Source organism: Podospora anserina, chromosome 1 (genome assembly GCF_000226545.1).
Source record: "Podospora anserina S mat+ genomic DNA chromosome 1, supercontig 6".
Lineage (NCBI taxonomy): Eukaryota > Fungi > Ascomycota > Sordariomycetes > Sordariales > Podosporaceae > Podospora > Podospora anserina.
Genome location: NW_001914851.1, coordinates 60,769 through 88,209, shown reverse-complemented (window position 1 = coordinate 88,209; position 27,441 = coordinate 60,769). Strand labels below are relative to the sequence as shown.

General features: G+C 51.6%; 12 protein-coding genes across 12 annotated transcripts; 9 read left to right on the top strand and 3 right to left on the bottom strand.

The window, feature by feature from the left end:
* Nucleotides 1-327: 327 nt before the first annotated feature.
* On the top strand, nucleotides 328-973 carry PODANS_1_21530 (uncharacterized protein; the record flags this gene model as incomplete). Its single annotated transcript, XM_001906435.1, has 2 exons — nucleotides 328-426; nucleotides 491-973. The coding sequence occupies 2 exons, from the start codon at nucleotides 328-330 to the stop codon at nucleotides 971-973; spliced, it is 582 nt and encodes a 193-aa protein (XP_001906470.1).
* Nucleotides 974-1,290: 317 nt separating this feature from the next.
* On the top strand, nucleotides 1,291-2,231 carry PODANS_1_21520 (uncharacterized protein; the record flags this gene model as incomplete). Its single annotated transcript, XM_001906434.1, has 2 exons — nucleotides 1,291-1,369; nucleotides 1,435-2,231. The coding sequence occupies 2 exons, from the start codon at nucleotides 1,291-1,293 to the stop codon at nucleotides 2,229-2,231; spliced, it is 876 nt and encodes a 291-aa protein (XP_001906469.1).
* Nucleotides 2,232-3,351: 1,120 nt separating this feature from the next.
* Nucleotides 3,352-3,749, top strand: PODANS_1_21515 (uncharacterized protein; the record flags this gene model as incomplete). Its single annotated transcript, XM_001906433.1, has 2 exons — nucleotides 3,352-3,437; nucleotides 3,485-3,749. The coding sequence occupies 2 exons, from the start codon at nucleotides 3,352-3,354 to the stop codon at nucleotides 3,747-3,749; spliced, it is 351 nt and encodes a 116-aa protein (XP_001906468.1).
* A 4,173-nt stretch (nucleotides 3,750-7,922) lies between these two features.
* PODANS_1_21510 (uncharacterized protein) lies at nucleotides 7,923-8,450 on the top strand (the record flags this gene model as incomplete). Its single annotated transcript, XM_001906432.1, has 1 exon — nucleotides 7,923-8,450. One exon carries the CDS (start codon nucleotides 7,923-7,925, stop codon nucleotides 8,448-8,450), a length of 528 nt encoding a protein of 175 aa, XP_001906467.1.
* Nucleotides 8,451-8,991: 541 nt separating this feature from the next.
* Nucleotides 8,992-9,723, top strand: PODANS_1_21500 (uncharacterized protein; the record flags this gene model as incomplete). The annotated part of the gene is made up of 1 exon (XM_001906431.1): nucleotides 8,992-9,723. One exon carries the CDS (start codon nucleotides 8,992-8,994, stop codon nucleotides 9,721-9,723), a length of 732 nt encoding a protein of 243 aa, XP_001906466.1.
* Nucleotides 9,724-10,965: 1,242 nt separating this feature from the next.
* PODANS_1_21490 (uncharacterized protein) lies at nucleotides 10,966-12,468 on the top strand (the record flags this gene model as incomplete). Its single annotated transcript, XM_001906430.1, has 1 exon — nucleotides 10,966-12,468. The coding sequence occupies one exon, from the start codon at nucleotides 10,966-10,968 to the stop codon at nucleotides 12,466-12,468; it is 1,503 nt and encodes a 500-aa protein (XP_001906465.1).
* Nucleotides 12,469-13,079: 611 nt separating this feature from the next.
* On the bottom strand, nucleotides 13,080-14,645 carry PODANS_1_21480 (uncharacterized protein; the record flags this gene model as incomplete). The annotated part of the gene is made up of 1 exon (XM_001906429.1): nucleotides 13,080-14,645. The coding sequence occupies one exon, from the start codon at nucleotides 14,643-14,645 to the stop codon at nucleotides 13,080-13,082; it is 1,566 nt and encodes a 521-aa protein (XP_001906464.1).
* Nucleotides 14,646-15,983: 1,338 nt separating this feature from the next.
* On the top strand, nucleotides 15,984-16,609 carry PODANS_1_21475 (uncharacterized protein; the record flags this gene model as incomplete). The annotated part of the gene is made up of 2 exons (XM_001906428.1): nucleotides 15,984-16,375; nucleotides 16,477-16,609. 2 exons carry the CDS (start codon nucleotides 15,984-15,986, stop codon nucleotides 16,607-16,609), a joined length of 525 nt encoding a protein of 174 aa, XP_001906463.1.
* Nucleotides 16,610-18,096: 1,487 nt separating this feature from the next.
* PODANS_1_21473 (uncharacterized protein) lies at nucleotides 18,097-18,522 on the top strand (the record flags this gene model as incomplete). Its single annotated transcript, XM_001906427.1, has 1 exon — nucleotides 18,097-18,522. The coding sequence occupies one exon, from the start codon at nucleotides 18,097-18,099 to the stop codon at nucleotides 18,520-18,522; it is 426 nt and encodes a 141-aa protein (XP_001906462.1).
* A 2,189-nt stretch (nucleotides 18,523-20,711) lies between these two features.
* On the bottom strand, nucleotides 20,712-22,889 carry PODANS_1_21470 (uncharacterized protein; the record flags this gene model as incomplete). Its single annotated transcript, XM_001906426.1, has 1 exon — nucleotides 20,712-22,889. One exon carries the CDS (start codon nucleotides 22,887-22,889, stop codon nucleotides 20,712-20,714), a length of 2,178 nt encoding a protein of 725 aa, XP_001906461.1.
* Nucleotides 22,890-24,551: 1,662 nt separating this feature from the next.
* PODANS_1_21465 (uncharacterized protein) lies at nucleotides 24,552-25,946 on the top strand (the record flags this gene model as incomplete). Its single annotated transcript, XM_001906425.1, has 2 exons — nucleotides 24,552-24,742; nucleotides 24,797-25,946. The coding sequence occupies 2 exons, from the start codon at nucleotides 24,552-24,554 to the stop codon at nucleotides 25,944-25,946; spliced, it is 1,341 nt and encodes a 446-aa protein (XP_001906460.1).
* Nucleotides 25,947-26,082: 136 nt separating this feature from the next.
* Nucleotides 26,083-26,889, bottom strand: PODANS_1_21460 (uncharacterized protein; the record flags this gene model as incomplete). The annotated part of the gene is made up of 1 exon (XM_001906424.1): nucleotides 26,083-26,889. The coding sequence occupies one exon, from the start codon at nucleotides 26,887-26,889 to the stop codon at nucleotides 26,083-26,085; it is 807 nt and encodes a 268-aa protein (XP_001906459.1).
* Between the last annotated feature and the right edge of the window lie 552 nt (nucleotides 26,890-27,441).

Below are 27,441 nucleotides of genomic sequence, written 5' to 3'. Positions count from 1 at the left end.
TTGGCTCCAAAGTGACTGCTCTAGGTATGTTACAACATAGGGATATGCCAACGGCCCATCCGTGTGTCTACACGTCTGCATGAACTGACTACGGCTAACAGTGATCCAATTTTCGATCCGCTAGAGCAACAGCGCAAAGAGTTGGTTCGAGTTTGGCAGGAGTTTCAAAGGCTCTTCGTCCCTCCAGGAGAATTAACATCCGGGGCCGCTCACTCGCCACTTCCCAGCATTGCAACTTTGCAAGCGGCAGTCAATGACGCCCGTCTTGGTTGGGAGGCCAAGCATGAGTCTGGCGTTGGCCTCGCCAGAAATCGGCTTCTCCGCTTCATGGAGACAATGGATGATCATTCATTCTTGTTCAAGTTTGTTCCGGCCGAGGACAAGTACATCAGCCTCCTCACTGGGGTTGTGGCATCCGTCGTCAAGGTTTGAGAGCATTACCCCTGCCCATGCCTGTCATCGCTTTTACTAATGATGCAACTTATTGCAGGCCTCGGTCAATTACCAGAAGATTGCTGAGGGATTCTCACTTGCCCTTGTGGAAATGAGTGAGAACCTGAGATTTGTGCAGAAGAAAACACAAGTTGCGAACACAAATGAAATGCAAAGGCTTGTTGTGGCGCTATACGTCCAAATGTTCAAGTTCCTCTGCCACGCCATGTCCTTCTTCCACAAACGCCACAAGAGATTTCTGGCGTCATTCAACAAAGGATTCTATGATAAGACGGTCAAGGCCATGGTCGACGGCATCCAAAAGACGATCGGCGACATCCGCAACGAGGCACAACATACGACTGAGCTGCGTATCGAGCACATGCACCAAAAAATGAACGACATGGAACCACTTTTGGTCAGGCTGCAACAACTTGGAGTTCAGACTCACGCGGACACCGAGCAGCAGGTCAAACGTGAAACTTGCCGCGGCAGCAGTTGGGCTTCAGAGATTGGGAGAGAAAGCTGTACATCAGCTTGAAGGTGTCGAGGACCAAGTCACTCACGGTAAGTTGGCGATTTTCTATCATCCTAAACCCATAAAAAGGCCACGAGGCCTCGAATGTGCCGCGGGGCATGAATCACCGTCACAGAGTGTCAGCTCACTCTTGAGTTGCCGCCTCCATTGCCTCTCCCGACTTCCACCTGTGTAGCTATATAATGCTGCGCGTGGTTCTCTTTTGCTTCTGCAGTTAACCAACGAGTTTCAACCTTACAGACGTTACTTTCCAATCCCCACAGCAATCCTCAAACGTCCCGCCCGCCTTAACAGTTGACGAGCCAGCAAACGAGCCAGAAATGCCGAAATCCCACGCCATGGCGAGACTTCCCAGCGAAGGACAATCGACGAACCCTTCAAAGGACATAATAACCAGCGGTGATATCCTCCCTTAGACCACATGCACACGCTCAGAACTTGACTAACCTAATCGTGGCCAGCAGAACCCACAATGCCCGACTATTGGCGAATCCAACAATACACCGAAGCCCTCAGGCCCTACATCGAGAGTGCCGAAGAGTTCCTGAGAGCCGAGTCCCACCCACAAACAACCATGATCCCGCAAGAAGTGTACACCCAACTCAGCAACTGGATATCTGACTCTGGCTCCCGAATGATGTGGGTGGAAGGCCCATCCTCCCCGGGTAGTTCTGTGCTTTCTAAAGCCGCCATCGAAGCTGCCGATGGAGTCATGAACGCCGGTATTCCTTGCATTTCGTACTTTTGCAGGTCCCGATACAGCTTCGCTGGCAGTGGCAGTGGCAGGAGCGGGAGCAGTGCCAGCAAGCCGACATTATCCCACAGAGACGCGGCAGTCGTATCCCTCTTCTGCTCCACCATCCGCCAACTTGCCTGGGTGCTTCCCAGAGAAGGCTTCACAGCAGGCAAGAGCCTCCACGGTGACCAATTCGCGAAGCTTGACGGGACCTTGCACAGCCTTCCCACGGCGTTAAACATCATCAAGGCGCTGCTTGTGTACACACCGCCTGTGATCAGTTGGGTCATTGATGGGCTGCAGTTTGCAGGGGACAGGGAGAGCATGGGGCGCCTTTTGAATTTCATTAAACTCTTGCGTGAGCACATGCAGGACTCGAGTCGGGTGTCCAAGATTCTCTTCACGACTGACGGCCGGAATCAAGCGCTGGCCCGTGGCACAACGGCGCGGGAGAGGGTGGATGCATCCGCGCTGGTTCGGGCTAGGGGAGGAAGGGCATTCCCGGGTGGGGTTTACATGTACTAGCCGTTTGGAGTTCTTTTCTCTTCTTCTGAGCTTCATCCTAGCATCAAGCGGACACTATCTCAGCATCAGGCATGCTTTACCCCAGCTTAAGCTATATATTATCCCAGCCTAAAGGGCATTTTCTCAGCTAAGATATTACCTAGTTATCTCAACTTTAGAATACTTTTGCTCCAGTTTTATATCACCTTATCCGAGCTTCATATCGCATTATCTCAGCTGAGGTGTCCACATTAACTCAACTTCACAGGGCTTTACTCCTACCTTCTTAAAAACAGCTGTTATCCTAACTCCAGAGTATTACCACAACCTCAACGCGTAGTCTTTAAGAGCATCGTAATCCGACCTATGAGCCATGTTATCCCTGATTTAAAAGGCCGTTATCCAGACTCAGCTAGCGTTTTTCAAGTCGTTTAGCTCAGGTATCCTAAGTACAGGAGACGAATCCAGATTAATGGCAGATAGCCAAATGCAGCAACCCGGAGCATCACCATGAAAGCCTGCCAGTGGATAGAAGGCGAAGACATAGTAGGGATCCGTGTCATGGCTGGTACATTGTAAGCTGACATCAGTCAGCAATCCAGTCAAAACTACCTACCTAAAGTGATGATGACTAAAATAAGCAGCGGTGGATGTGCCCCTGGAGATCAAGTGTCTTGTTGAGAGAAACCCCAAGATTGTCTGATACGGTATTGTGAGCTCCAGTCACTCAATGGGAATCAACTTGTCAGCACATATCTAGAGCTAGATCAACGCGCAGGGGTTAAAGCTGGCTTTTACGAGCTTCCTTTTGACGTTGGTAGTGCTGACTGCGAACAACGTTGTCGATGGGGTAGAGTCACACCCACAGGGGGGCCCAGGCATGGAAGCAATTAAGGGGGAGTCGCGATGGGATAACTTGCTGGGGGTATCATCGCTGGTGAGATGCTGATCATACCTTCAACCTTCCCAATCAGGTATCATTCCCTCAAGCGAGGTGAAGTCCTGAGCATCGCAAAAGTCGGGGGAGTACCTATAAAAGCCATTGCATCAGCAGCTTTTCTCCCTCTTCCCCTCTCTTTCCATCAACAGCCCCATCAACCCTTTCTCCTCAACCGTCAACAAGCAACTTCACTCGCCCAAAATGGTCAGCGCCAAGTACCTCCTCCTGGCAGCTGCCAGCTGCCTCACCGTCGCCGCCAACGGTAGCGTCTGGTGGCACACTTGCGGGTAAGTGTCATCTGCTTCCATGAACCCAAAACTGCCACCACTAACAGTCTTCTTAGCAACTGCAAGTGCCCTCACACCGGTTCCCACGAAGGTTTCAGCGGCACCAGCCCTTGCATCAAGCTCGACAGCTCCATCCGCTCGGTCGGGCTGACGCGCGTGCGGGTCGGCGCCGGCTTCAAGTCAACCACCTGCAGCATCTATTCCGACGAGAACTGCAGAGACGAGAAACAGAGCGTGGGCTCCAGTGGGTCGTACTCTTGCACCGCGTTCAATCAGAACTCGGGGAGCATGAGGTGCTACTTTAATGTTTGACTGGACTGCTGAGGGACGGTGGACTCGGGAGGGGATAGGGTCATGCTTTTCACTGGTTGAGCCCTTTCGGCGAGACCTTTGGGTAGCATTCGGTGTTCGTGAGGTAGTTTTATCGTATATTAGTGTCGCTCCTTCTTTTTCTTTACCAGTGAAACCCATCGCTCAAACGCTTTTAGAAGCTACATCCACCTATCTTGCAGATTGCAATGATCGAGCTCGACTCCCATGTCAACCGGCTTGATAGTTACCCTCCTCGACTCATCAACCGACAGCGCCTTTGGGGCTACTGGCACCTCCCAATGGTCATTGTTCACACTGACTTCCACTCTTTGCACCGACATCCGAGCGCTGTTACTCGATGTGTTGTTTGCTAATCGTGATGACCCCCGGTAACCACAAAGCTTATCGGACTCGGGTCTGTCAATGGGCATTTCCATCAAATGAGACTGACTGGACTGTTTCAGAGTCTGTGGCCATTGGGGCTTGTTGGTCTCTTCTTTCTTCGCTTTCTTGTGACGATAAACCATCCAAATGGCAAGAGTGACTAGAATAGCCAAGGCGAGCATTCCTCCGGCTTTTGCTCCTGCTATGGCTCCGGCTGGGATCTGTGTCCCTGAGTCCACTTGTTCTGTGCCTTCGGGGGTCTCTGATCGCTCGCCAGGCGGAACCCCTGGAGGTGCGGTGCCCGTATCTGTGACGAAGAGGGCTTTCACCTGCTCTGAAGACCAATTGACCTTGTTCATGCCCCTACATGTTGGGCAATGTCAGCTTCTTCTCGTGGCGGAGCCAGCATTGCGTTTGAGGGATGATAACTTGACACTAACCCATCTTGATACCATGCTTCCACAATTGGGGCCCTTGAATAGTTCTTAGCTTCGGCGTCGTAGCTATCCTTCCATGCGTGTACTGTCATGTCAAAGATCAGTAAGCCTTGGGGAGCTGCATCTACAGACTTGATTTTATCTGTATTTCCCCCGATACTGAGCACCTGATTTCCCAGAGAGACACACGCACTAAAATGGTTGACATGTCAGTGCGGATCTCGTGGTGGATATTATCGGAAGACCTACTGGAAATATCGTGGCCCTGCGGGAGGAATTGGAACCAAAGTCCATACAAAGCATGGCAGGCTAAGAATATAGGCATCCTCGTAATAGGTCTATTGTGCCTGGTTCCGTCCTCCGAACATAAAACTACAGATATAACTATTAACGACTAATATAAATATTTAGTTATACGTATAGACTTCAACCTTACACATCATAACCACCACCTACTAGAGCAAAACCAGTGACGCAGAAGTGAGCCCGGGGATAAGGCGGTATATTTCCTGTGGTAATTTACTAGTATTTTTCTTTAGTACCCGGGTCGAAAAATATTAAGTTATTAAAATCGAAGCCAGGCGAGTCTTTAAGGTTAACATGCTGATCGATATAAGACTTATAGCCCCCCAAAACTAATATTACCCTTTAGTGCGTCTTCGTTCTAATGGTTAGCGGAATAAAGTGAGCTCTTACCCTAATAAGTGTCTTAAATAGGCTTCTATTGGAGCCTATATTATTAGTTATGCCATTACTAATCTCCTTAATTCGTATATTAAATAAGACGATGCCTGGGATAGCCTAAGTATCTATAAAACCTAGTTATATTTAACCCTAAACGGAACCTCCGATTAGAAAGCTATTATCATCGGTATTAGTATAGTCCCCCCACTTTAGTAATAATAAACCTTAAAAGACCTCCGGATTTACAAAATCCTAAATAAGTAACTAGCTGTCACGGTTCAGAAGAAGCGGGGTCGCTCGGGCCAGTGAGAACGAGCGACGGATAAGTGGGGCCTGTGGAGCAGGGAATAACACGGACTAGGGGATCTAGGAGTTGGAAGCTAGATCCATGGGATCTAGGAAAGAATAGATAGATCCAGGTACGGAGGTACTTGGAGGTTAAGGTCTATATATACGGAGGAACTGGCTGGTGTAGATGAACAGTTCCGCAGTATGCAATTCACAGCTTGTATTCACGGTATCTTGTGTTTATATTGAGACATCTTGTTGTGCGCTGTTTAGCCGCACCGAACCAATTGTCAGAAGTAGCCTTCAACCAGTATCCCTTTCAGAGGTTCTGTACAGGGGTTCGTCACACTAAGCGTACTACGATCGACGTTATATATCTTAACTACCGCTAATACACTTAGACCTTTATTATTTTGAAGAGCCTTAAGGGCTAAAATTATATAGGCTTCCTTTGAAGTAGATAGCATTTTGGATTGTTAAGAAAATTAGGTTTTGAGGGTGAGGTTAGGCGTTACGTGAAAAAAGTAGTCGCTCGCTTATATTGGTCGCTCGCTTATAATGTACGTTAAATATACTACGGCCGGAAAATCCTAAGCAAGTTCAGTATTAAAGGGACGACCTGTGCAGGATTGGGTATTATAACAACGATAGAGGTAAAGATCAATTCTTACCTAAGAATCACTAGCATCTTAACAAAAAGTCGAAATATGACTTCCGTAGACTACGTAACCAAGAAAAGTATAAGCATAGTTCAGGTTCAAACACTCTCCCGCAATGCGACGGCCACTTTGCTTAACAAGGCGTGTCGTCCAAAAGCCTGAGAAAATGCTGCCTCACTTCAGAATTGAACCGTCAACCTCCTGCGCTCCCAATTCGTCACGATGCTCCTCGCATACCGAAGGATGCATGTCACACAAACTTAACATTCAATAGCCCCTGCATTGTTTGTATTAGGAAGTTCTTACAAGGGAAAAAGAAGATCTCCTATATGGAAAATATCACGCAAATAATGAAGCAATTTCTACCTCCAAGAGGACCTTGCATTGGGAGTTGCAAGGGCCCTCCAGCGTTTCACTGTGCTCTACAGTGCGTTCCACCGGTGTGTTCCAAACCGAGTATCCAGAGTACCCGAGTACGAGAACCAACACCTGTGCCAATTACACCACTGAGTGATTGCTTGTTGTTGAATTGCTCCTCGGTTCTTGCAGTTAAGTACCTGCCCTGGCGCAGGGGCCAACCCACCCTACTAGGCAGCACATGTAACGCGGTCACTCGCACCTCCCATCAATCTCAACCGTGACTGCCATGGCCATTAATACCAACTTGTCGGTCGAGGCCGAGCCTCATTTGCTCGTCGTTTGGCTCCGGTAGGAAGATTATGTACAGCTCTATACACCGCGGGTCCGTGATGAATTCGCAATATCAGTTTAACAGAAGGCCCCTTGCTTGAGATTAAATAGCCTGTTCTGGCTTCGACGAGAACTTGACAGTCTCAGGGTTGCAATGCTTTTACCATACCAATTCACTACCGGACACAGGCGACCTTCAAACTTCTGGGAGAAGAGTTGACTTGCAGCGCTTATCTAGACCCGTGGTCTAGGCCCCTCTACCCTGCGGTGCAGTGGACGTCAAGGATAAGTTTTACTGTTAACTTCTTCGCCCCGTCGATCATACTAGGATCACCTCCACGGGGAAGGACGGGACACCCTCGCCGGGCCTCGATCCCTTCCACCTTAACATGCACGGATAGACCTGTGGCGGTCTGGGGTTGAATGAACGAATCAGCAGAACGAGTTGTTAAAGACTGGCAAGGGTACAGATTCTTCAACCAATCGATAAACAGTTACTAAGACACGCGATGGCTGTCTCGACCAGTTTAGACTTTACCACCCTGGCGACGTACGGGCTTGGCCTCCTCGCTAGTTGTCCCGGCCGGTGAATCTCGCGCCATCAAAAGCGGGGCTCCCAAGAATGACCAGCATGGGTTTCCAGTTTCTTTTTTCCTCAACGCGACGACGACAGAGCAACATTTCATCCCCACACTAACAAGTCCGAGTTCGCCGCGAGACAAGATGTCAATCTTGACTAACCAAGCCAGAAAGATCCTCGGTGATCTCACTACAACCTTCACAGCTCCGGAAGCATGCTGGACACCAGCCCATCATATTAAGCTCAACGTGGGCTGGTTAGGACAGACATGCGGGCCGACGGACGTTTAAGATAACGCCGACTGTTAGCCCCCGACGACAATAGGCGCTCCGAGAACGAACTCGGCCTTCTACGGCTGGGGATTCTACTCGCCGGCCTCGAGTGCCCAGCGGGCTATCAATCGGCATGCACCGCCAGCGCCACCTCGCAGGGTTGGCGCGTGCAGTACAGGATGGAACCGGAAGAACCCTTTATAGGCTACTGTCCCGAGGGCTACGCCTGCCACAACGAGAACGGCCAAACCTGCATCTCGATTGCTCGCGCCACCACCATTTCAACATATCAGTGCGAGAGCGGAACCCAGATCAATCTCGCTCCGATGACTCTCCCCTACCAGAACTGGTCTCAGGCGTATATCTACGCGCCAATGATCCAGCTCGCGTGGAAGCCCTCAGACCTTCCCTCATCAGACATTTCCTCAGACCTGGGACCGACCACCACATCAACCCCTAAGGAGCCTTCCAGCGGCGGGATCTCGACTGGAGCGATAGCGGGTATTGCGGTTGGTGCTGCTGCAGTGATAATTGGCATCGTGGTGGGCGCCTTTTTGCTTTGGCGGACGAAGCGCCGTGGATTAGCCCGGGACGGACCCTACGCACAAGCTGAACTACCTGCCACTGAGGCAGGAACACCTCCACCCGGATACCCTGCCTCCGGGCCGCCTGGCGAGAAACATTACTATTCCGGTCAGCCCGAGTAACAGTGGCACCCGGGCATGAAGGAACCCCAAGTCACGGCGTAGGAACTGGGACATACGCAGGCGCCGGCCGAATTGAGTGGTGCTCGGTGGGATACATATGGCAGGGTGGAAGCTCCTGGTCCTGAGACTGGCCCAACAGAGATGGAAAGTCCACAGGGTACTCCGCCTACGAAGCCAGCGGTTTTGAACCAGGGGCAATGATAGGGACTTTTAACTGGAAGACAGGACAGGGTGTGGACGTCATTGAGCAGTGGTAAAATCTTCTGGCACCCAAATTGGGTACATAATTATTTATCTTCATACTAGAGCACAGGAACGACTATCTTCATAATAGAACATAGAGACGACCGTCTTCTCGCGAATCTTCGCTCACTACTAGTTTCAGTGTGGTTGCGGTATGAGATATGTGGCCGCCAACGAATCATGGCCAATTCCGACCGATGATGTCAGCATTCCAACCTTCAATTCTCATAGGTAACCACAACTCATCATCGACAAAGCTATCTCATCCTCCATCCCTCCAATTCACAAACAACCCAATATGAAGAGCTTCTCAATAGCCTCATTACCCCTTGTGATCTCACTAACCACATCATGCACCCACTCCCCAGCCGACTCCCCGAGCATCTCACCGGTACCTCGTAATAAGCCCCCAAAATATCACACTACCTCCCCAAAAATCCCCCTCTCAGTCCGTAAACACTGGATCCACCAAGCCAACACCCTCGCCCTCTTCCCCTACCCCTGCCCCTTCGCAGCCTTTGGCACCGTCATCGTGAACCACACCCTCGACAACCCCCAAGGAACCCTCATCTGCACTGGCGCAAACCAGAATTCCCTGGCCGGCAACCCGACTCTTCACGGGGAGATGGCAGCAATAAACAACTGCTCCTCAATCTTTGTCTCCTCGGCTTATAATATGACACCAGCGGAGTCGCTAGCCGCGTTCAAGGACCTGAGCTTGTACACCAACGCCGAAAGCTGCCCCATGTGCGCTGCTGCTGTGAGGTGGGCGGGGTTTAGGGAGTATGTTTATGGGGTGTCTATCAAAGAGTTGATTGAGCTGGGATGGGGACAGTTGGATATAGGGAGTGAGGAGGTTATTGGGAGTGGAGTCGGGATGAGGGATCAGGACCCGGAGGTGGTGCTTGGGGGGGTGGGAAGTGAGGAGAGTAAGGTGTTGTTTGGGTGGCAGTTTGCCGGGGGGGATTGTCCATCGGGTTGTGAAAGAGGGGAACGGAGCGACGGGTGTTTGCCGGTCGAGTTAGAGTAGAGGGGTTGGTTATGGGAGCCTGGGGATTGTCAGTTGAAGCGTTGGATATCAACAAGGGAGTGGAGAATAAACGAAATAATTCTTGGAAGATGTATGCCTCTTGGGCTAAGTCTGCCTTCGACTGCACCTTACGCGTCATCTCTTGTCCCCAAGATGCCATCAACCTGCATCTCAGCTACCCCCATTTCCGCTTTCTGAAGAACTCACAGCCACTCTCCGGAAGCATTCAGGAGGTCTTGTCAATAGATCTGCACAACTGGGCGTCAGCCCGAGAGCACGGGCTCCTGTCACAATAACCCTTATGTGGGTCTTTGTGGTGAAATCTCCTCCTTGCCTTGGCCCCGTGGCCATGGACGTCCTTATGGTACGACTCGACGGTACGACGCTTTGTGCTTTCCTGGTGTCCGATGTTGTGTGGGTCCACTGAGTGACCCATGCTTCTTTCCACATTCAGTTCGTCACTCCAACAGGTGGTTGCGTGGTTCTTCATCAGTTTATCACACCAGAGTTTCCGTGGCCCTCTAAACCTCGACAATGGAGCCCCTCTCGATCATTGGCGCCGTTGCAGCCTGCAGTGAAATCGTAACAGTCATCGCCCGGGTCACAACCAACCTCTATTCCCTCAAACAGCGATGGTCTGAGGGCGCACGGTCGCTACAACTTTTGATCGCAAAGTTATCTACAGTACGAGCCGCGCTGGCACAAGTCAAGGACTGGGCGGAGTTATACGCGTCCACAAGCCCCGATGGCGAGGAAATGCATGACAGCTTGGGAGTGGCCATGAAGGATGCCAGGTCTTTATTGAAACGCTGGACCAAGATGTGGCGGGACTGCTCGAAAATACAATTGTGTCGCGCCTGAAACAGTTGTTTATCGACTCGAAGATCAAGGAACACGAACAACGACTGGATTCCCAGATTTCGGCGTTGCAGGTACTTCTCAGTGCAGCGTATTGGTAAGTCTTGCAGTTCGAGTTGCGCGCCATGTCCCTACACAAGCTGACAGACACTTCCCCACAGCCAGAGTCTCACGGAACAAAACAGGGTCCTTCGAGCAGGGACCGCCCGGCAGATTTTCCAAGGAATACGCGATGACACGAGCACAGTTCGAGAACAATCCACCCTCCGAGATACCGAACTGTCAACGGTTGCTGGTTCCGAACCGGCGCCAGCATCGTTAGGGAGATTGGACAGAATTGACAGTTTCGCGGAGAGCCGTCCCGATACTGTTCCCCTGTTCGACATGCACGTCAGACCACCAAGTCCCAGTTATGAAAACAAGTATCACGATTGTCGAGACCCCACGTGGGAACGCCCAATGCCCTTTAAGATGCTACCAGACAGCCCATCTTCCGAGCCAAGGTCTCCTGTCAGCGACAAGAGTTCCAACACCAGCGGTTCAGTCTCGGACGGGTCTCTGCCCAAATCGCCATCTTCCCCCATCCGCCAACGCTTGAGGCAACTGAGACGGTCGAACGCCAACAAGCAAGCTGCGACAATGTCGTCAAAGTATCAGTTGGGTAATCGATTCCTTGGCGAGTTCGAAGCTACCGATATATACCTCCAGTCTAACGGTAATCATCCACCACCGAAGCCCATTGTGGCGGATCAACGGGGCGACCAGGAAGAAATAGCCTCGCTGATTCGCAAGAGGGCTGACATCAACCATCCGCACAAAGGAACCGGAAGAACGCCTCTTTCCGTCGCCTGTCACTGCGGTCACAACGATATTGTCGAGTTGTTGATTGATTGCAGAGGGTGCCAACGTACAGTCCAAGGACAAGTGGAAGCTTTCCCCGTTCCATCTGGCAGCTGCCAGTGGTCATTGCCAAGTCATAGCGACTCTCCTAGACCGAGAGGCAGACATCAATGCCAAAACGGACATGCAGAGATTGCGAGTTACCTACTCACCCGTGGCGCCAGGGTCAAGGGAACAACGGATACACCGATGTATTTGGCAGCGAGTGGTGGTCATGTCCAAGTGATCCAGGCGCTGCTCCAACACGGAGGGTCTGTACATGAACTTGATGCACAAGGCTGGGATCCCCTGAGGCGAGCGGCTTTCGAAGGCCATTCCCAGGCTGTTGCAAGCTTGCTTGGGCACGGAGCGCGAGCTACGAACCTCGGCGCTCTGTCCAGCTTCTCCTTTGCTTCAACTACCACAACTGAGCAGCGTCAGCGCATCTTGGATCTTCTCACCACAGCCGTTGACGCAGAAAATGCCGAGCATCAGCACGTGGCATATCTGACTGACTTGGCATGCTCGCTCAATGACGGCCAGGACAACCTGAAAGAACTGCCTGTCATGCGGATAATCATGCGCCAGGAGGACGCAGGTGCAAAGGAAGGGTTGGATGCAACAGTTATACCTCCGTCGTCGCCAGTGAGGCCACCACCCTCCCCCTCGAGACCACCACCCGCAATCCCGCAGATCCCTCAAGCCACAGGCGAGGAATCCGACCACGAGGCTACACGACCGGCGCCATACACCCAGCCAGCGCCATGGCCTCTTCTTGATCTACCAACCCAACAGCCAAAAATACCGATTTTGCAACGAATCCTCCCGCACAAATCGCCTTCCTTTTCCAGGGAGGTGAGAACACTACCATATCTGAGTTGGTACGCCCCTGCCACCACCCCACCCCCGAAACAGCAAGAGTATGCGTCCCAAGCTGCTGCCGCAAGGTTAGAGGCACTGTACCAGGCCAGGACAGGAACAGAGGAGAATCGGGCAGAGTTGGAATAATTGCCGTGTTTATATTTTTCTGAAGTAAATGTGTTGCTCTAGACTATTACAGCCCCATGTAAAAGCGCTTCTCAATTAGAAATAATACCTCGACCCATCCCCCCAACTTTCCACCCGCGGCCCGACGGGACATGATTCCAGAAAGTCAGCGTACCTATCCGCCATGGCCCGCCATTTGTGCTCATGGGCTTTGTCGCGACAGTCAAACACCTGGTATCCTCGCAGCTCATCCTTGTTACGAATGGCAAAGATGTTGTGAAGGAATTTGCCGCCCATGTGGCCGTTTGCAAAATCCCCAAAAGCGACGGCCTGGAGGGAGTGAATGCCCTTTGGCCCGAAGGCCCAATTGAGAAAACAGGAGAAAGGTGGGTGGAGGGATGATAACATATCGGAAGGAGGGATGGGAAGGAGGAAAACGTCTTCAGCATCGTGGGCCCGAGTTGACGCGGCCCGCCGTCGCCTGGAATAAGGCGGGAGGCTGGTCGCTTTGAAGGCCCATGCATAACCTGAGCCTGTTTTTCGTAAATGGAGGAGCCTGAGGCTTCGTGAGCCTCCGGTAAATGGCTTGAGGAGGGTTATCTGGATGTTTTTTACGATCGGTTAGGAAGTTATCAGTACAAGCCGCAATGCAAGATACATACAATAAAAGGCTCGGACCGCACACCTGGTTCTATACTATGTCTCGCCCACGTATCGGACTCGCTCCAGTCTGAAACAGCGCAAGGTAGGCCGAGGCATTCAAGTTTTGGAAGGGCTGAGAGGGGATTTTCGGCGGGATCCAGCGCCCACTTGCTGATGTTCGTCTCTGAAATATCGAGCGTGCCATCGACGTCACGAATGGGATCGACATTTCTCTCAAAGACGCCCATTGTGCACATTGGACCTGTCCATAGGCCTCGCTGATGGACCACCAGCCTCTTCAGTGTTGAGCCGTGATGGCCAACGGTAGACCAGAGGGGGTGGAAGCCAGCGCTGTCTTCGTCGAAATCTCTGGCAAAACCGATATAGAGGTTTTCTAGACCGTTGAATGATAGAAGAAAGGTGTTGACTGTATTCGTCTCCACGTCATAGTCATCATTATCGTGCCCATGGCTAGACATGAACTCAAAGGTCTTGAGCTGAAGGGGTCTGTTTGCTGCCATTATTCTTTCGAGGAATTCACTCGATCGCGAACATTGGCGTAATGTAAGTGCATCTAGACCACTGATGTTGAATGCTCGATCCATTCTCTTGGTCAAATAGACCGATCTCAAAGACAGGATTGCAAGTGATGGAAACAATACATCAAGATTCGCTCCCAACATACTGTGGCACCGATCAGCGGAATCTTCACATTCTTTTGGACCAAATAAGAGCTCCTCGAAAAGGCCCCCGTACGGCAATTCCTCGATTTGGAGGTCATGCAAGCGCCCTCTATTGTTTTCAAGCATTCTTCGAACCGGTAGAACATAAGATCGTGGTATCGTATTGCAAGTAATCCGTTTGAGCTGGCAGAACGGTAGGTGGATGTTTTTGGTCATGGCCTTGCAACGGGTATCAGACGTCAAGGATATAGACTGGAGCTGCGGTTGCGTTTGGAAGAGGCTATCCAAAATAGGCTGAGGAATGCATGTTGCCAAGTCCCAGGTGAAAGATTGGAGTTGGCCAGCGGGGATGCGTTCGAGAACAGACTGTACAGCGAGAGCAACGTCGTCCATGTTGTCGGGACCCAGCTGCTTTCCCATTCGTTCTATGCTTGCCTCGACGCACCTTTGATTCCTTAAGGACCATTCATCTTTTGACCATCCAGCGACTGGCGCTGCTCGTTGCAGAGCTCTCCACACCCCAAGGTCCTCCGGTGGTGGCTGCCGGTGGAAACAGGCGACGTTGGGCCAGTCTTCTTCCTTCTCATAGCCCCATAGCTTCCATCGAGTGTCCCGTCGAAACACCATGTCGGCGACATTCTGTATGGAGGAGGTAGCATTCTGAAGCGCATGGGCGCATTGTTCGATCCGTTTGATGCTGACAGATGATGGGCGGTCTCCTGGACCAGCAGTATTAACACATAATGTGCTCCAAAACCTCGGTCCCCATATGGCATGGAAGGTCTTGGAGACGAGCGAGAGGGTTTTGACATCTTGAATGTTAAACCCTTTGGCCACTTCTCGGAGCAGCTCCTCCGGGAGACGTTCGAACATTATAATAAGTAAGGTGAGCAGTGATGTCGAGATGAAAATGGTTGCATCATCTTTGGTTCCTGGAAAGGACAAATTCCCTTTTATAGGGTGACTGCCTACCTGGAGGCGGGGTCACTTCGGCCAATGAGCTGTTGATCAAACCAGACACTTCTTGCCCCACTTCATCACCAACACAAACACAACAAAATGACAAGAACTATTAAAGCAGAACAACGTTGTTGTCTCAAACACTATCTGACTACAATCAAGCAATTTCCACTATTCTATAATCCATAACACATTATCACACCACGGTCCACCGCATTAACACCCACAACACAATCCAACACTCTTCGACACTCTTCAACCATCTGAAAGCCCCTTTCCAATAATGAGGGTTCTGGTTACCTGTCAAAAACAGGAACATCTCTCCCCTTCCAGGGTTTGAACGAGTCTTAATTTGAACCGTTGAATGGCGACTTTGACAGCTCCGAGGATGGTCACGGGCTCCAATCAATTAGGTAATTACCCAATGTTGCTTCATCTGCATCAAAAGCCTCAAGAACCTTCATCTCGCTGACGAAACTAGGCTGTGACACTGAACAAGCATGAGAGTATGTTCCATGATAAATGCAATTAAATCTGCTGGATTAGTCCCGAAGCCATGCGGAGTAAAGCAATTTACTTGGGGTGATGATATACCCCTTCCCTTGGCCCCATGACCAAGGACGTCCTTTTGGTACGACACTTGGGATAACTTCTTTTTAGATATCAATGGTGGTGCGGGTCCAAGAGAAAGTCGCGTGGTGTGGAGGGAACGTAACAAAGGCTGAATTTTCCAAGTCCAACAACACGAGCCCTGTGGGTGAGTATGTGGGCCCAGCGATTTACGTGTCTCCCCATCTGAAGTATCTTAGGGGTAGGGGGAAGAAAGGAGCAGCAGGCATCTTGCTACCCGAGTGGCAGGACAGAAGAATCCGACCACTCCACTCGCTCACTGGCTACATTGAGGTGGCTTTTGCATGACCACAACAAGCAACCTTTAAGCCTATTTTTTCCTATCACACCTCTTCAGCAACCTACCAGTCTCCGGAAACAGTAAACGTAGCAGCATTGGGACTTATTTGATAAGCACTGAGCGACTAGCGTCGTAGCATCACATGTAGACTCAGCTGGCCACTAGCACAGGTCAGCTCCCCTCTCTCATGTACCAGAGCAATAAACGCCACCACGCTTACCCGAAACCAATCTGCATCCATAAAATTGCCAGGACTTATTTTGACAAAACCTTCCCCAAACCCGTAGTAGCACCATCACACTTCACTTTCTCAATTGACACAATACCGCCCTCGAAACAACATGGCTGCCACCGATCCTATTCACTCATGGATGTATTTCCTGCAACGGGATCCCAAATTTGAGACTGAACGCGTCTACGAACTTAGACGGCAGAAGCCTACAAAGAAGATCCCCCAGACCAACATGCTGCTCGAAAAGGTGGACAACATCGCCATTCATGATGTCCGTCCTCGACTCGAACAGTGCTCTTTCGGCACTACTGGATTCTTCCTCCTGGATATGGACACAGGATTGGTTGCAGAAGACTTTGATCATCGCGAGAAGGTGATAAAGTGCTTCCTTCCTCAGTTGGCAGCTGAAGTCAAGGACAGGCTCAATGCCAGTAGGGTGCAGATCTTTGACTACCAGCTTCGAAAGCGGAACCGAGACTTCCCGATCAGCAATGGAGAGGTGTATGAGTATAGACAGCCTTCCTGTCTTGCTCATGTTGGTGCGTCCCCTCCCCCTTCCCCCTCCCACTCCCCCAACCAGCCGTGGTGTGAAACTGATATAGTCACGTAGACGCTACTCCCGGTGATATCGAGCGGCTCAGACATGGTCTCAACAAGGGCAGCTTTGAACGTGTGGACAACGTGCGCTGTCAGTTTGTCAAGTATGTATACGTCTTTTTTTTCGCGGATCTCTAATGGAGAATATCTACCAACGTTTTTGATAGCGCCTGGAAGCCTCTCAGGGGCCCAACTCGGGATTGGCCACTTGCCCTGTGCGACAATCGATCCGTTGACCCAGAGATGGACTTGAAGATCTGCGATCTCGTAGCGCCTGATGGTACATCTGAGACTGCCTCGGTTCATCACTCCCCTAACCAACGATGGTGCTATGTCAAGAACCAGATGCCTAATGAGATCTGGGTGTTTATGCAGTCTGACTCGAACGGCAGATCAGGTAGGTGCATCCTAAATGATTGACAACACAGAGCACTGACGAGTATATGGCAAGGTGTACCGCACTCTTCATTTCCACACCCGGATGCCACTGAAGAGGATCATTTGAGGGAGAGTATTGAAGTGAGAATGTTAGTGTTTTACGAGGATGGTCAAGGGCCAGAGTCTGGTTGAATCATGGCGCGAGATAGATGTTCTTTGATCTAATAGTTTGGCAACAATTGAATTTTTTTTTTGACATCCTTGGATTGGAATTTTTGAACATGGCTTGTCAAATGTGTGTATTCGGTGTCTCGCTTAGATACCAGTACTCAAAGATTGACATCACACAGCGTCCCATGCTGCCAAAGTAGGTACCTGATTGTCAAGCTGCCAGTTTCATTGCCAGGCGTATCGGATGGATCGAAGCCTCTACCAGCGACAGTGCCCAATTTCCACCTCCAAGTTCCATGATGCTGAAACCGGTGGTCTATTGTTTCGTCATATGGGCCCATTAAGCGCCTGAAGATTCCCGTCACATGCATTCTTCAGCTGTCTTGAGCAGCCTTATCACTCACTACCTTTTACGTACGCGCACATCCAGAAAAAGAATAGAACTCGGGCAAAGCGACGGTAATGATACTGCATGGTAGCGCAAGCTGTGGGTGGAGCGCCGGAGATAGCGTAGCGCAAGATACCACACGCACGAATGTGTGTGATGGAACAAACTGTAGCTCTCGCATCTCGGTTATGCTCTGAGTTCTTTTCGCTGAAGAAGGTTAGCTATATCAAATATTGGGAGCTGAACTACCGTCACTAGCGGGCATCGAGGTAAAGGGGCTGAGGTTAACGCATGATTGGTGTGTAGTGGGCTAGTCAAGGTTGCTTTGCAGCTCTAGCGTGAAGGATTGAACGGCGATGCCAGCCAGCCACACGATCTCACTTACAACTTCGGAATATCCCAAACTGTCAGATGTATCTGTGAGGAATCATGGCAAGCGGTACAGCGGCAGTTGGAAAACTCTGGATATGGTGAGAATTTGAGCATAAATACCAGCACAGGGTCGATGGGCGTCAGGTCAATCTTCACCTCTCCTCTCATTCAACATCCCAGGATTGAAAGCATCCTATCACAAAAACCCATTCCTATTCGTCTACCTCCCAACTCAAGGTGAGAGTTTCTCGTCTCGGAAACTTGACCAGCCAACCAGCTAACCTCGCTTGTTTGAAAGACTTCTTCCTCAAGCACCATGTCTGACACCAACGAGCCTACTCTCATCTGCCCTGAGCCCCCTGCAAAGGAGGGAGAGGTCATCATTGCTGGCAGGCCGTGGCGCAAGACTGAGACTACCCTTTTCGACACCGAGGGTGGTCAACAGGATTCCTCTACATCGGAGGGAGCTGAACTCATCTGCCCGGAACCTCCTGCTAAGGAGGGAGAGGTGATCATTGCCGGCAGGCCGTGGCGCAAGACTGAGACCACTCTTTTTGACACTGAGGGAGACGGAAAGGATGCCGTGGATGACGTGCAGCCTACACTTAGATGTGAGGACACCTCGAACATTGAGGAAGGCAAGGTGATTATTGCAGGAAAGCCCTGGGATCAGTCTGAGGACATGTTGTTTGATACTGCTGGGGAGGGTGGTGAAGCCGATACTGGGAAGCAGGATGTTTAGATTAACGAGGTACAGTTAGGAAGACTTTTTTGTTGAGACGTCTGTTGTTAGCTACGAGGTGCGTTGGAGAGGTTGCAGCTAGTTACATTCCATATTTTTCTCTTCCACTCTTTTTGTCCAGATAGTAGCATCAGGACTTTGTTTGAGAGACAATTTCTTTCGCTTTCAGAAAGTTCCAATCTTATCTCAAGATTTCGTCCTGAATCTATCGCTAGACCTTTAACGCGAGGCTCTGAGGTTGCTTGAGGTGCCACTGCCACCCGAGAAGCTCGCGCCCAATGCTCCATAAACTCCTTTCTGTTACAGAATTAGCGGTCAAGGCGTTGAAATACAGTTCGTACAGTAGTCAACAACATACCCAGTATCGGTACACCATCCCTGAATGAATCTAACAGATCTGCCAACTTCGGCGGCCCAACGATATGTTTCGACATCATCGTGGAATCCTGCGATGACGCACGACCGTCTCGTGCACGGGTTCCGCTCCTCTGCATAATGATAACATATAGGCTTAATGACCGTGTTGACGTCCTGTCGCACAAGCTGTGTGGAGGTGACTTCGCTCCCCCAAATTACGTCGTCTGAAACCCAGTCTGGATGGTATCATTCTTGTACTGTTACGCCCCAAGCGTAATAACCCTGTGTAGGAACAAATGGATGGTTCCCGAGGTGCTGGGACACCTCAGCCAATCATTGGGCCAGAGATGGAAAGACCCACAAGTCCCCATGTGACCAATCAGGAGGTGCTCAGTCTGATCAGGGGCCAAGACCACTGAGCACACTGAGCACATCGATCACGAAAGGTTGCTCAGTCTGATCAGGGGCCAAGACCACTGAGCACACTGAGCAAGGTACAAAGATACTTCAGAAACATATGTAGATAGCTTCACATAAATAGGGGGGAGCGCTGGGCGCTCCCCGTGTCGAGGAATCTGATTTCTCACGCAAGCAATCAAGTTCATTTGTCTACAATCTTCTCTCAGTAGCTCTTTGTTAGAACGACCTGTTGTTGACAGTGAACCCCTTGTCTGAGACGCTTGCCACAACCTTCGATCATCCTGTCACATTCACCTCTGGCGTACTGCCTTGCAGTCTGTATCCACTCTCGGTGCAGGTTGTAACAACTGGCACGTAGCAAGTTTAGGAAGACCTTTTTGTTACAAAGGTAGGTTGCAGGAACCAAGAGGTGTGGTCCTGCAAGCTAGACTAAATACTACAACTGGAAGGTGGGGCAAGTGGGACAAGTGAATGGTAGGTCATGTGACCCACGCCTGACAGGTGGAAGATGATGGCTGCAGACCAAGGACTGCAGGAGCCGTCACAAAACGATACTTTATAGTAATAGAAATCGGTAAGTGGCTGGTTCCTGTTAGAATCCCAATGGAATCAAGGATTCTCGAAAGGGAATATAGCTAGGCGCCTACCTGCGAGGTATGATTCCCTTCCCGCTACATTCTCGCAGTATTGGTCTTAATCAATGATCGATTATCAGACGGAGCCATACATACCTCGGAGAACGTGGCTCAACTGGACGTGGTGAATGCTCGACGATCGAGAACACTGTTTTGTCGATTTTTATGGTAGGTACATCACGAGCCCTCCTGGGTCTTCGGTTTAGTGGACACTCCCAGTGTTCAATTCTTGCCTGCACCAAAACTTTGTATCAAAAAGTTAGCAAAACAAAAAGATCGTCCTGGCATCAATGGTACAGGCTGGGCACCCCCATGGAAGGCATCATTTCGCGTTCATTACCTTCCCTAATCTCACTTATTCGTCAGGCGGATCGGGAGTCAATGGACAACTCGCAATGAAGCCGGACAAATAAGGGGGATTGAGGAGGGCAACATATGTTATATGATACCCTCGTCAAGAGGATCACATTTAAAGTGGAAGTGACACACTAACCGGTTAACCATGCTCTCCTAACCAGGGAAAATGGGCTCCTGGAAATGCCCACTTATAAAGGGACGGTTGCTGGGTTGTGGGGGTGGTGTTGTCCGGGGCGTGGGTCAAATGAGAGTAGTGGATGCTCCTCGTCGCGTCGACGCCAACAAAACGTACACGGCGCAGTGATGTTGTCACTTTGTTGGGCCACAGGACATATAGCACAACAAGCAAGCGCTTCAGTTCTCCATTCACCTGGCTATATGCCCCATAACCATACAACTATCGAAACTGGCACATGAAGATCAAGAACCCAAAACAACACCCCCAAAATCATCCTCCCAGATCTGCCCTCCCTCCTCACTCCCCGCCCACATATCCTCCATCCCAATCCCCCTCCTCACCACTCTCAACATCATCTCCGTAGCCGCCATCACGACCTTCACCAGCTCCAAACTCCCCTCACTAACCTCCCCCTGTCCAACCACATCCTCCCACGCCCGCCCCAAGCAAACCGTCACCTCCCTCCTCAACTTCTGACTCTGCTGGTCCTCCTGACATATCCACCCCGCCACCTCCTCCGCCGCCCTCCTCAGCACCGCTTGATCAATCCTAGAAAGAAAATCATTATTAATCGCCGCAACAGCCATCGCCTCCTCAAACGAATGCTTCTCCGTCCCCGTCACCCGCACAGGCCTAGCAATCCTCGCTGGCCCCCCCATACATTTACAGACATCAGCCGTACACATCCTTTTCGGCGACGCGCCAGGATACAGCGTAAAGTCCACACACACCCTCCGCGCCTGGATCTCCAATTCTGGCTTCAACTTCCCCCGAATCTTAGCCCGTCCCTGGGCAGCATTCGTCACTGTAGTGTAACACCCGACAGGGCCAACAATCCTACTCTCTTTAATTAACTTCGCTCCCGGCTTACGGCTCCAGTGAGTCGAGGTGAGTATCTCATGAGCCGGCCGGAATCCAGATACGACAGGGCGGTATGTTTTGAACTCTGCCTGCAGTGACAGCGCTGGCGGTGGACCAGTGTCGTACTCGTACACCCAGGGATAGCTAAACAGCGTGGTGATGTGACCGTCGGAAGCAGTGGACTCGACGTCGTAGGCAGGGTGCGAGAGCACCCAGTCAGTACAGCAGGTTAGGCAAGAGCAAGACGCCAAGCCTTGACCCAGGGGGCCGAGGAAGATGCGGATCGTTTCGGTTTTCCACCCTGAATCATCTGTGGCATGGAGACCGCTGGAGAGAGCTCGGAACGTCTCGGTTTCAAAGATGAAGCCGAGGTTGTTACCCAAGGAAAGATCCAGTTGGGCGTCATATTCTGTTCGTGGCCGAGACAGCAAAGTAGTAATTCTGTGTTGCTTGTCTTCCCCGGAACTGGACAACAACAAGCGGGACTTTTTGAGATGCGCCTGGACCTCAAGTTGGCAGTGTAGCCACCTCGAACTTCTGACCGGAACTCCCCTCGTAATCTTTGGCGCGATATTCTCCCTTCCTGATCGATAGTACACCACCGTCCCGAGCGTCATGTGCTGAGATCGCGTGAGCATCTCCCCGCATTTGGTTCTTGCTACCACCCCTGGGGAGCTTGAGCATGACATTCCTGCGAGTGCTGCCAACAATCTTACATCGGCCATAGTCGTCTCAATGGTCGCACCGTAGATGTCCGAGGGGATCATGGTCGCCAGTCGCCACTCCCAGCGGATGTTGGCGTACCCCCACCAAGCAGCCTGGTAGTTGACAAGGAACTGGGACCATGCGGCGGCTTCGAGCCCGGGCGAGCTCCCGTGGTTGGAAACTGTTGTGTCTGACTTGTATCTGATGGCCCATTCCCATGCAAAGGTGAGTGGTTTGAGCATGTCTAGGCAAATGTCTCTGGACGTTTTTTGATTTCTTCTGTGTTTGACATCATCATCCTCCTGATCACGCAAGCCGCAACAGCCTGCGCCTGTACACGCACAACTGCATACCCAAGCCGGTGGGAAACAGAAGATGGTGGTGAGAGAGGAGAGAGCAAGGCCGATCGGAGTCCATGCCATGGCAAAGATGCTGCGGAGCACCGTAGGTAAAATACTGATTTCTTTATGGACTTTCGAGTCATTGGTTCCAGATACCACCCTGAGAACTCCATAGTCGACGTATCCATTTCGGCCTCTATCGTAGTTCTTTCCGGGTCTAAATCCTGTTTGTAGGGGGTATCGTTCCATGGTAACCACGGACTCACCGCGCAACCCCGGCAAGGTGAAGACCGGCATTCGGTATTGGGGGTTCCATGACAGTGACGATAGATGGAACCAGAAGCCCGCTGTGAGATCGAAGACGCCCGTTACGCGCCTGCTACATCGACTGCTGACCGAAACATATTGCGCCAGCGCAGCGAAGGTCTGGACGACAGCGAAGAGAAGGGCGGCAACGGCAGCTACCAGAGCTGCAATGCCTATTGTCGTCTCGTCAGCATTTTCCGAAGCCATAGCGGCATACCGTTGTTGAAGAATTTAAGCAGTTAGTGTACTCATGACTGAGGAATGTGGAGTGTCGAATCCATCGGACTTCGAGGGGTGCGGGTGAGGCTGAGTGACAGGAGAGCAGCTGAAACGTGAACCAATCAATCATAATGCCCAAGGCCCAGACCACGAGAGATCACAACTGCGCCGCTAACCATACCATTGGTCAACGAAATCCATCGAGAGTAGATGATCATCACGCTTTTGTTATTACATGCTCGCATACCGAGCCGAAAAGATACTTGTACACCGCTACCAAAGGTAGAAAATCAATGCAATGTCACGATTCTGGAAGACAGTGGGGCCACAGGGAACCAATCAGGACTGGACCGGGCGGTTGAGCGGGGCTCACGGTCCAGTATCGGCCAATCATAGGTGAACCGAGGACCGTCTGTAAGGCAACGGTCCACGGTCCCAAGGTCTATATATACGGAGGAACTGGCTACTGTAAATAGATAGTTTCGCAGTATGCAATTCAAGTCACAATCGTTTGTATCTAGACTGTTGTGATTGAGACAAGCCATTTGTTGTACACCGTTTAGCTGTACCGAACCAGGATTGTTCAGAAGTGCCTTCAACCAGTATCCCTTTCAGAGGTTCTGGATAGGGGTTCGTCACAAGTATGCAATTCAATAGTTGTATTTACGGTATCTTTTGATTACATTGAGACATTTTGTGGTGCACTCTTTAGCTGCACCGAACCAATTGTCAGAAGTTGCCTTCAACTGGTGTCCCTTTCAGAGGTTCTGTACAGGGGTTCGTCATAACCGTACTTAGCCTTGGTGTTCCGTACGAGGGTAAACCACTCGCCAATAACCTTTGGATCCTCGCATTTGGCTCTCTGGTAGTTATATTTACGCGTAAAACACGTCCGAAGTTCTGGCTGGCGTTTGACGAAGTTGTGAGCCCATCATACGCCAACAGGAAACGCGTCGCGTTCGCGTAGTAATCGATTGGCCATATCTTCCACATACGAAAGCCGGGGATGAAATGCGCGTGCGCATAGCTCAATTATATATTGAACAATCGTTCTTTCCTGTAGATCCGTAAGCTTGCGCGAATTGGCTGGAATATCGCGTCGTGCAGGTGTACTGGCGCGTCGGCGCGCAAAGGTTTTGAAAGCAACATTATAGACGTTAGCTGCAGCTTGTAAACTTAGATCTTTTTTTTTTCGCGAGCTTGAAGGGCCATAATAAGCCTGACTTCTTTTGATGGTGAGGTCATATTGTGTTGCAGAAGAAAGTGATGTTGAAGGTGGAGGTGTTGTGTTGTGGGGGGGGGGGAAGTGTGTCACTCGCTTATCTGTGTCACTCGCTTATCACGCACGTTATCTCTTATCTCTTTATCGTACATTGGCCTCCGTTACGATAAGCATAGCGCTAGCGCTTTGACCATCCCACTCAGCACATTTGGAACTTCGCTCAATTCCCCATCTCCACTTCGCGCAATGACAACAAGAACTATAACCACTCAAGTCGCCAGTCAGCACTGTGACACCACATGCAAAAGAGAAACCAGCAAACTCCCACACACGCTCACGCTCTCTCTCCGGTACCCAAGTAACGCGAAGTCATATCCGATTATCTTACCGCATTGTTTAGGTAATCAAGGGTTCTTAGGGTTTTAGCCATGAGCGCCGAAGAATTCCTCGCGGACGCCGAGAGCGGCGCGGTGGCTGTTGACTGCCACGATCAGGTGTTGCAAATAGCGTTTATGTACTTGGACGAGGGACTGTGGGACGGCAATGGTGTGTTCGATGTCGTGGAGAAGCTGCACGCACGCGGATGGTCTTTTGGCAAGGGGGAGTTAAGGTTCAATCGGTAAGTTTACAAGCAAGAAGAAGCAGAATAAACGAACTGACAAAAGTCACGAAGCACCTTGGATGTGTTCTACCTTGCACAGCTCGCCGCAGCCATTTACCGCTCCTCTGACCAACTCACTGGCGACTTCCCTTCTCCCTCCGACTTCCCCAGCTTCTACGCCGCGCACGCCGCCCTCCTGAACCCGGAAGCATGGCGCGCCTACTACTCCCCCGCGTTCCTCACGCACCCTACAACAGCACGTTTCTACCGCTTGCCCAACCTCCAAGACCTGCCCGATTCTTCCTCACCGCTCGCGCAACCGCGCCAGAATCTCCCTTCCGCTGCCGGCACACACGCCACAAAACTCCCCCGCTGGGCCCACAACGTCACACGTACAAGCCGCAGACAGCCTTCCCTCCCCCTAGAAACGATTACTCGCTTGGCCCTCCGCACACTCGAAGCAACAACTTCGCGCCTGCGTGCGACCTACCCCAGTGTGAAGCCCTATTCGGAAACGCAGGCGCGCTTTTGGCTCGAGCACATGAAGCTCGGTTCATCCGAATCATCTGGTGCGGGCACCGCCAAGGAGGCGTGGAGGCCGAACAATTTCGGCGTGCTGATCGCACAGGGCGGGGTTGATGTCTTAGCGTGGGAGGCACGGTACTCGGCGCGGCTGTGGGAGGCGAGTGCAGTTCTGGGGGAGGTTGCAAAGCCGGATTTGGATTTGGATGGGGCATGGGAGAGCGGTGTGGAGTGGTGTGGAGAGCCGGATGGAGGGGTGGGGATGCAGGCGTGGTGGAGGGGGTGGGATGGGGAGGTAGGGAGTGAGGAGGAGGTAGAGTTTTTGGCTGCTGTTGCTGTGGAGGAGACGGCTGGATTGGAGACGGAGGGGTTGGATTTTGCGACACGGTCACATGCGGTTTTGGGGGTGATGCGGGCAGCGGTTGTGGACGAGGTGGAGAGGGAGGTTTTACTGAAGGAAATGGAAAGGAGGATGGTGGAGACGGGAAGGATTGGCGAGGATAGAGCAGGAAAATGGCTGACAGAGGTTTTACTGGTCGTAGAGCCGTATGTGAAGGTATGGCAGGGTGTGTGGCCTGGTGTGGAGGCAAGGGGGCAAGTCCTACGGCGGATCTTGGTGGAGAATGGGCAGCTCTTTGCGAGATGGAAAGTGTCGCCGCTTTTGAAGGAGTTTGATTTTGAGCTGGGTCCCAGGGAGTAGCATACATGGGTTTATACGTAAGTTCAGATCGACTGCGAGCACGGGCGATGGAATGACTTGTTTAAGATTGCATTCAAATAGATGCATAATATGCTAACCATATAAATCCATCTCACCAGCACGACTCACACGCTTCTTAGGCACAGGTCCCAAATGCTGCCTGGCATCCCGTCCCACAATACGCATTCGTGGCCCCGCAAAACCCATACTCAGAGCAACAGTCGCCAAATGCCGAGCCCTCGCACGTCGTGCCGCTGGGTTGACCACAGAGCCCATCCGTTGACACTGGCGGGCCGCTCGAGGAACACATCCCGAAATCCGCCTGACACCCTGTCCCGCAATACGCAGCCGTGGCTCCGCAGTAGCCGCTCGCAGAGCAGCAGTCGCCGAACGCCGAACCAGCGCATGTCGCGCCTCCGGGGGTGCTGAGGGAGCTGCACGTGCCGTCCGTCGATACAGGTGGGCCGGTAATAGCATCACAGATGCCGAAGTCGCTTTGGCATCCCGAACCGCAGTGCCCGCTCGTATCACCACAGTATCCGTACTCGGAGCAGCAGTCGCCGAAGGCCGTGCCGAGGCAGATTGTTCCGCCATTAGCAGCACCACAGAGGCCATCAGTGGAGAGATTCGATGTGCTAGTTGGGACGGTGGAGCTGGTGGTTGACGTCGTGGTGTCAGACACGGTGCCAGACGTGGTGCCCGTCATCGTCACTTCATTTGAAGCCAACACGATCTCCGTGGTATACGTTGACTTCGAGATCTCGTCCATGGTAGTCATGAACGTCTCTGTTAAGCCTGGGCCCCACGGCTCGGGCGTGTATAGGCCAGCAGTCTCTGTGCGCATGCTGGTCTCTGTGCGCGTGCCGGTTTCCGTGCGGCTCGGGAGACTGGCCGTATCGCTGATGAGTTGGCGTCTGCGCATCGGCAGTGATGCTTTACTCATCTCCTCGGATCGTTTCTTCAGGATGAAGTCGTAGCCTTCGAAGGTACAGGACAACTTGGGGCCGCCAGCGGACACGATGGCACGCTCGACACAGCCAGACTTCATAAAGAAAGGAAGCTGGAAGTAGGCCCTTGCGCGCCGTGTAGAGGTGCGCTCATGCCATTGCCAGCCCGTGAGCGCGCCGCAGCCCTTTTCTTCGGATTTCAGCCTCGAGCCGCCATCTGTGCTCCAGCCATCAATGTTGTACACATTGAATATGTAAAAGAAATCGGAGACCCTGGCTGTTGTCAGCTTTTGCCGTCTGCTATCCCGCTTCTTGCGCCTGGAGGCGGTTAGGGGGATAAAGGATTTTACGGACTTACCAGTAACCACAATCAGCCGTTGCGGTTGGCGGCACCACCACCGTCGTTGTCTTCGTCGCTGTGTTTGTCACAGTCGATGTTTTGATAACCGTGATAGTCTCCGTCAAACCGAATTGTTTAGCGGTGAACGTCGATCCATCGTAGCCCGGCCCATTTGTCGGTGCGAATGCTAACGGGACCTGCTTCCCGC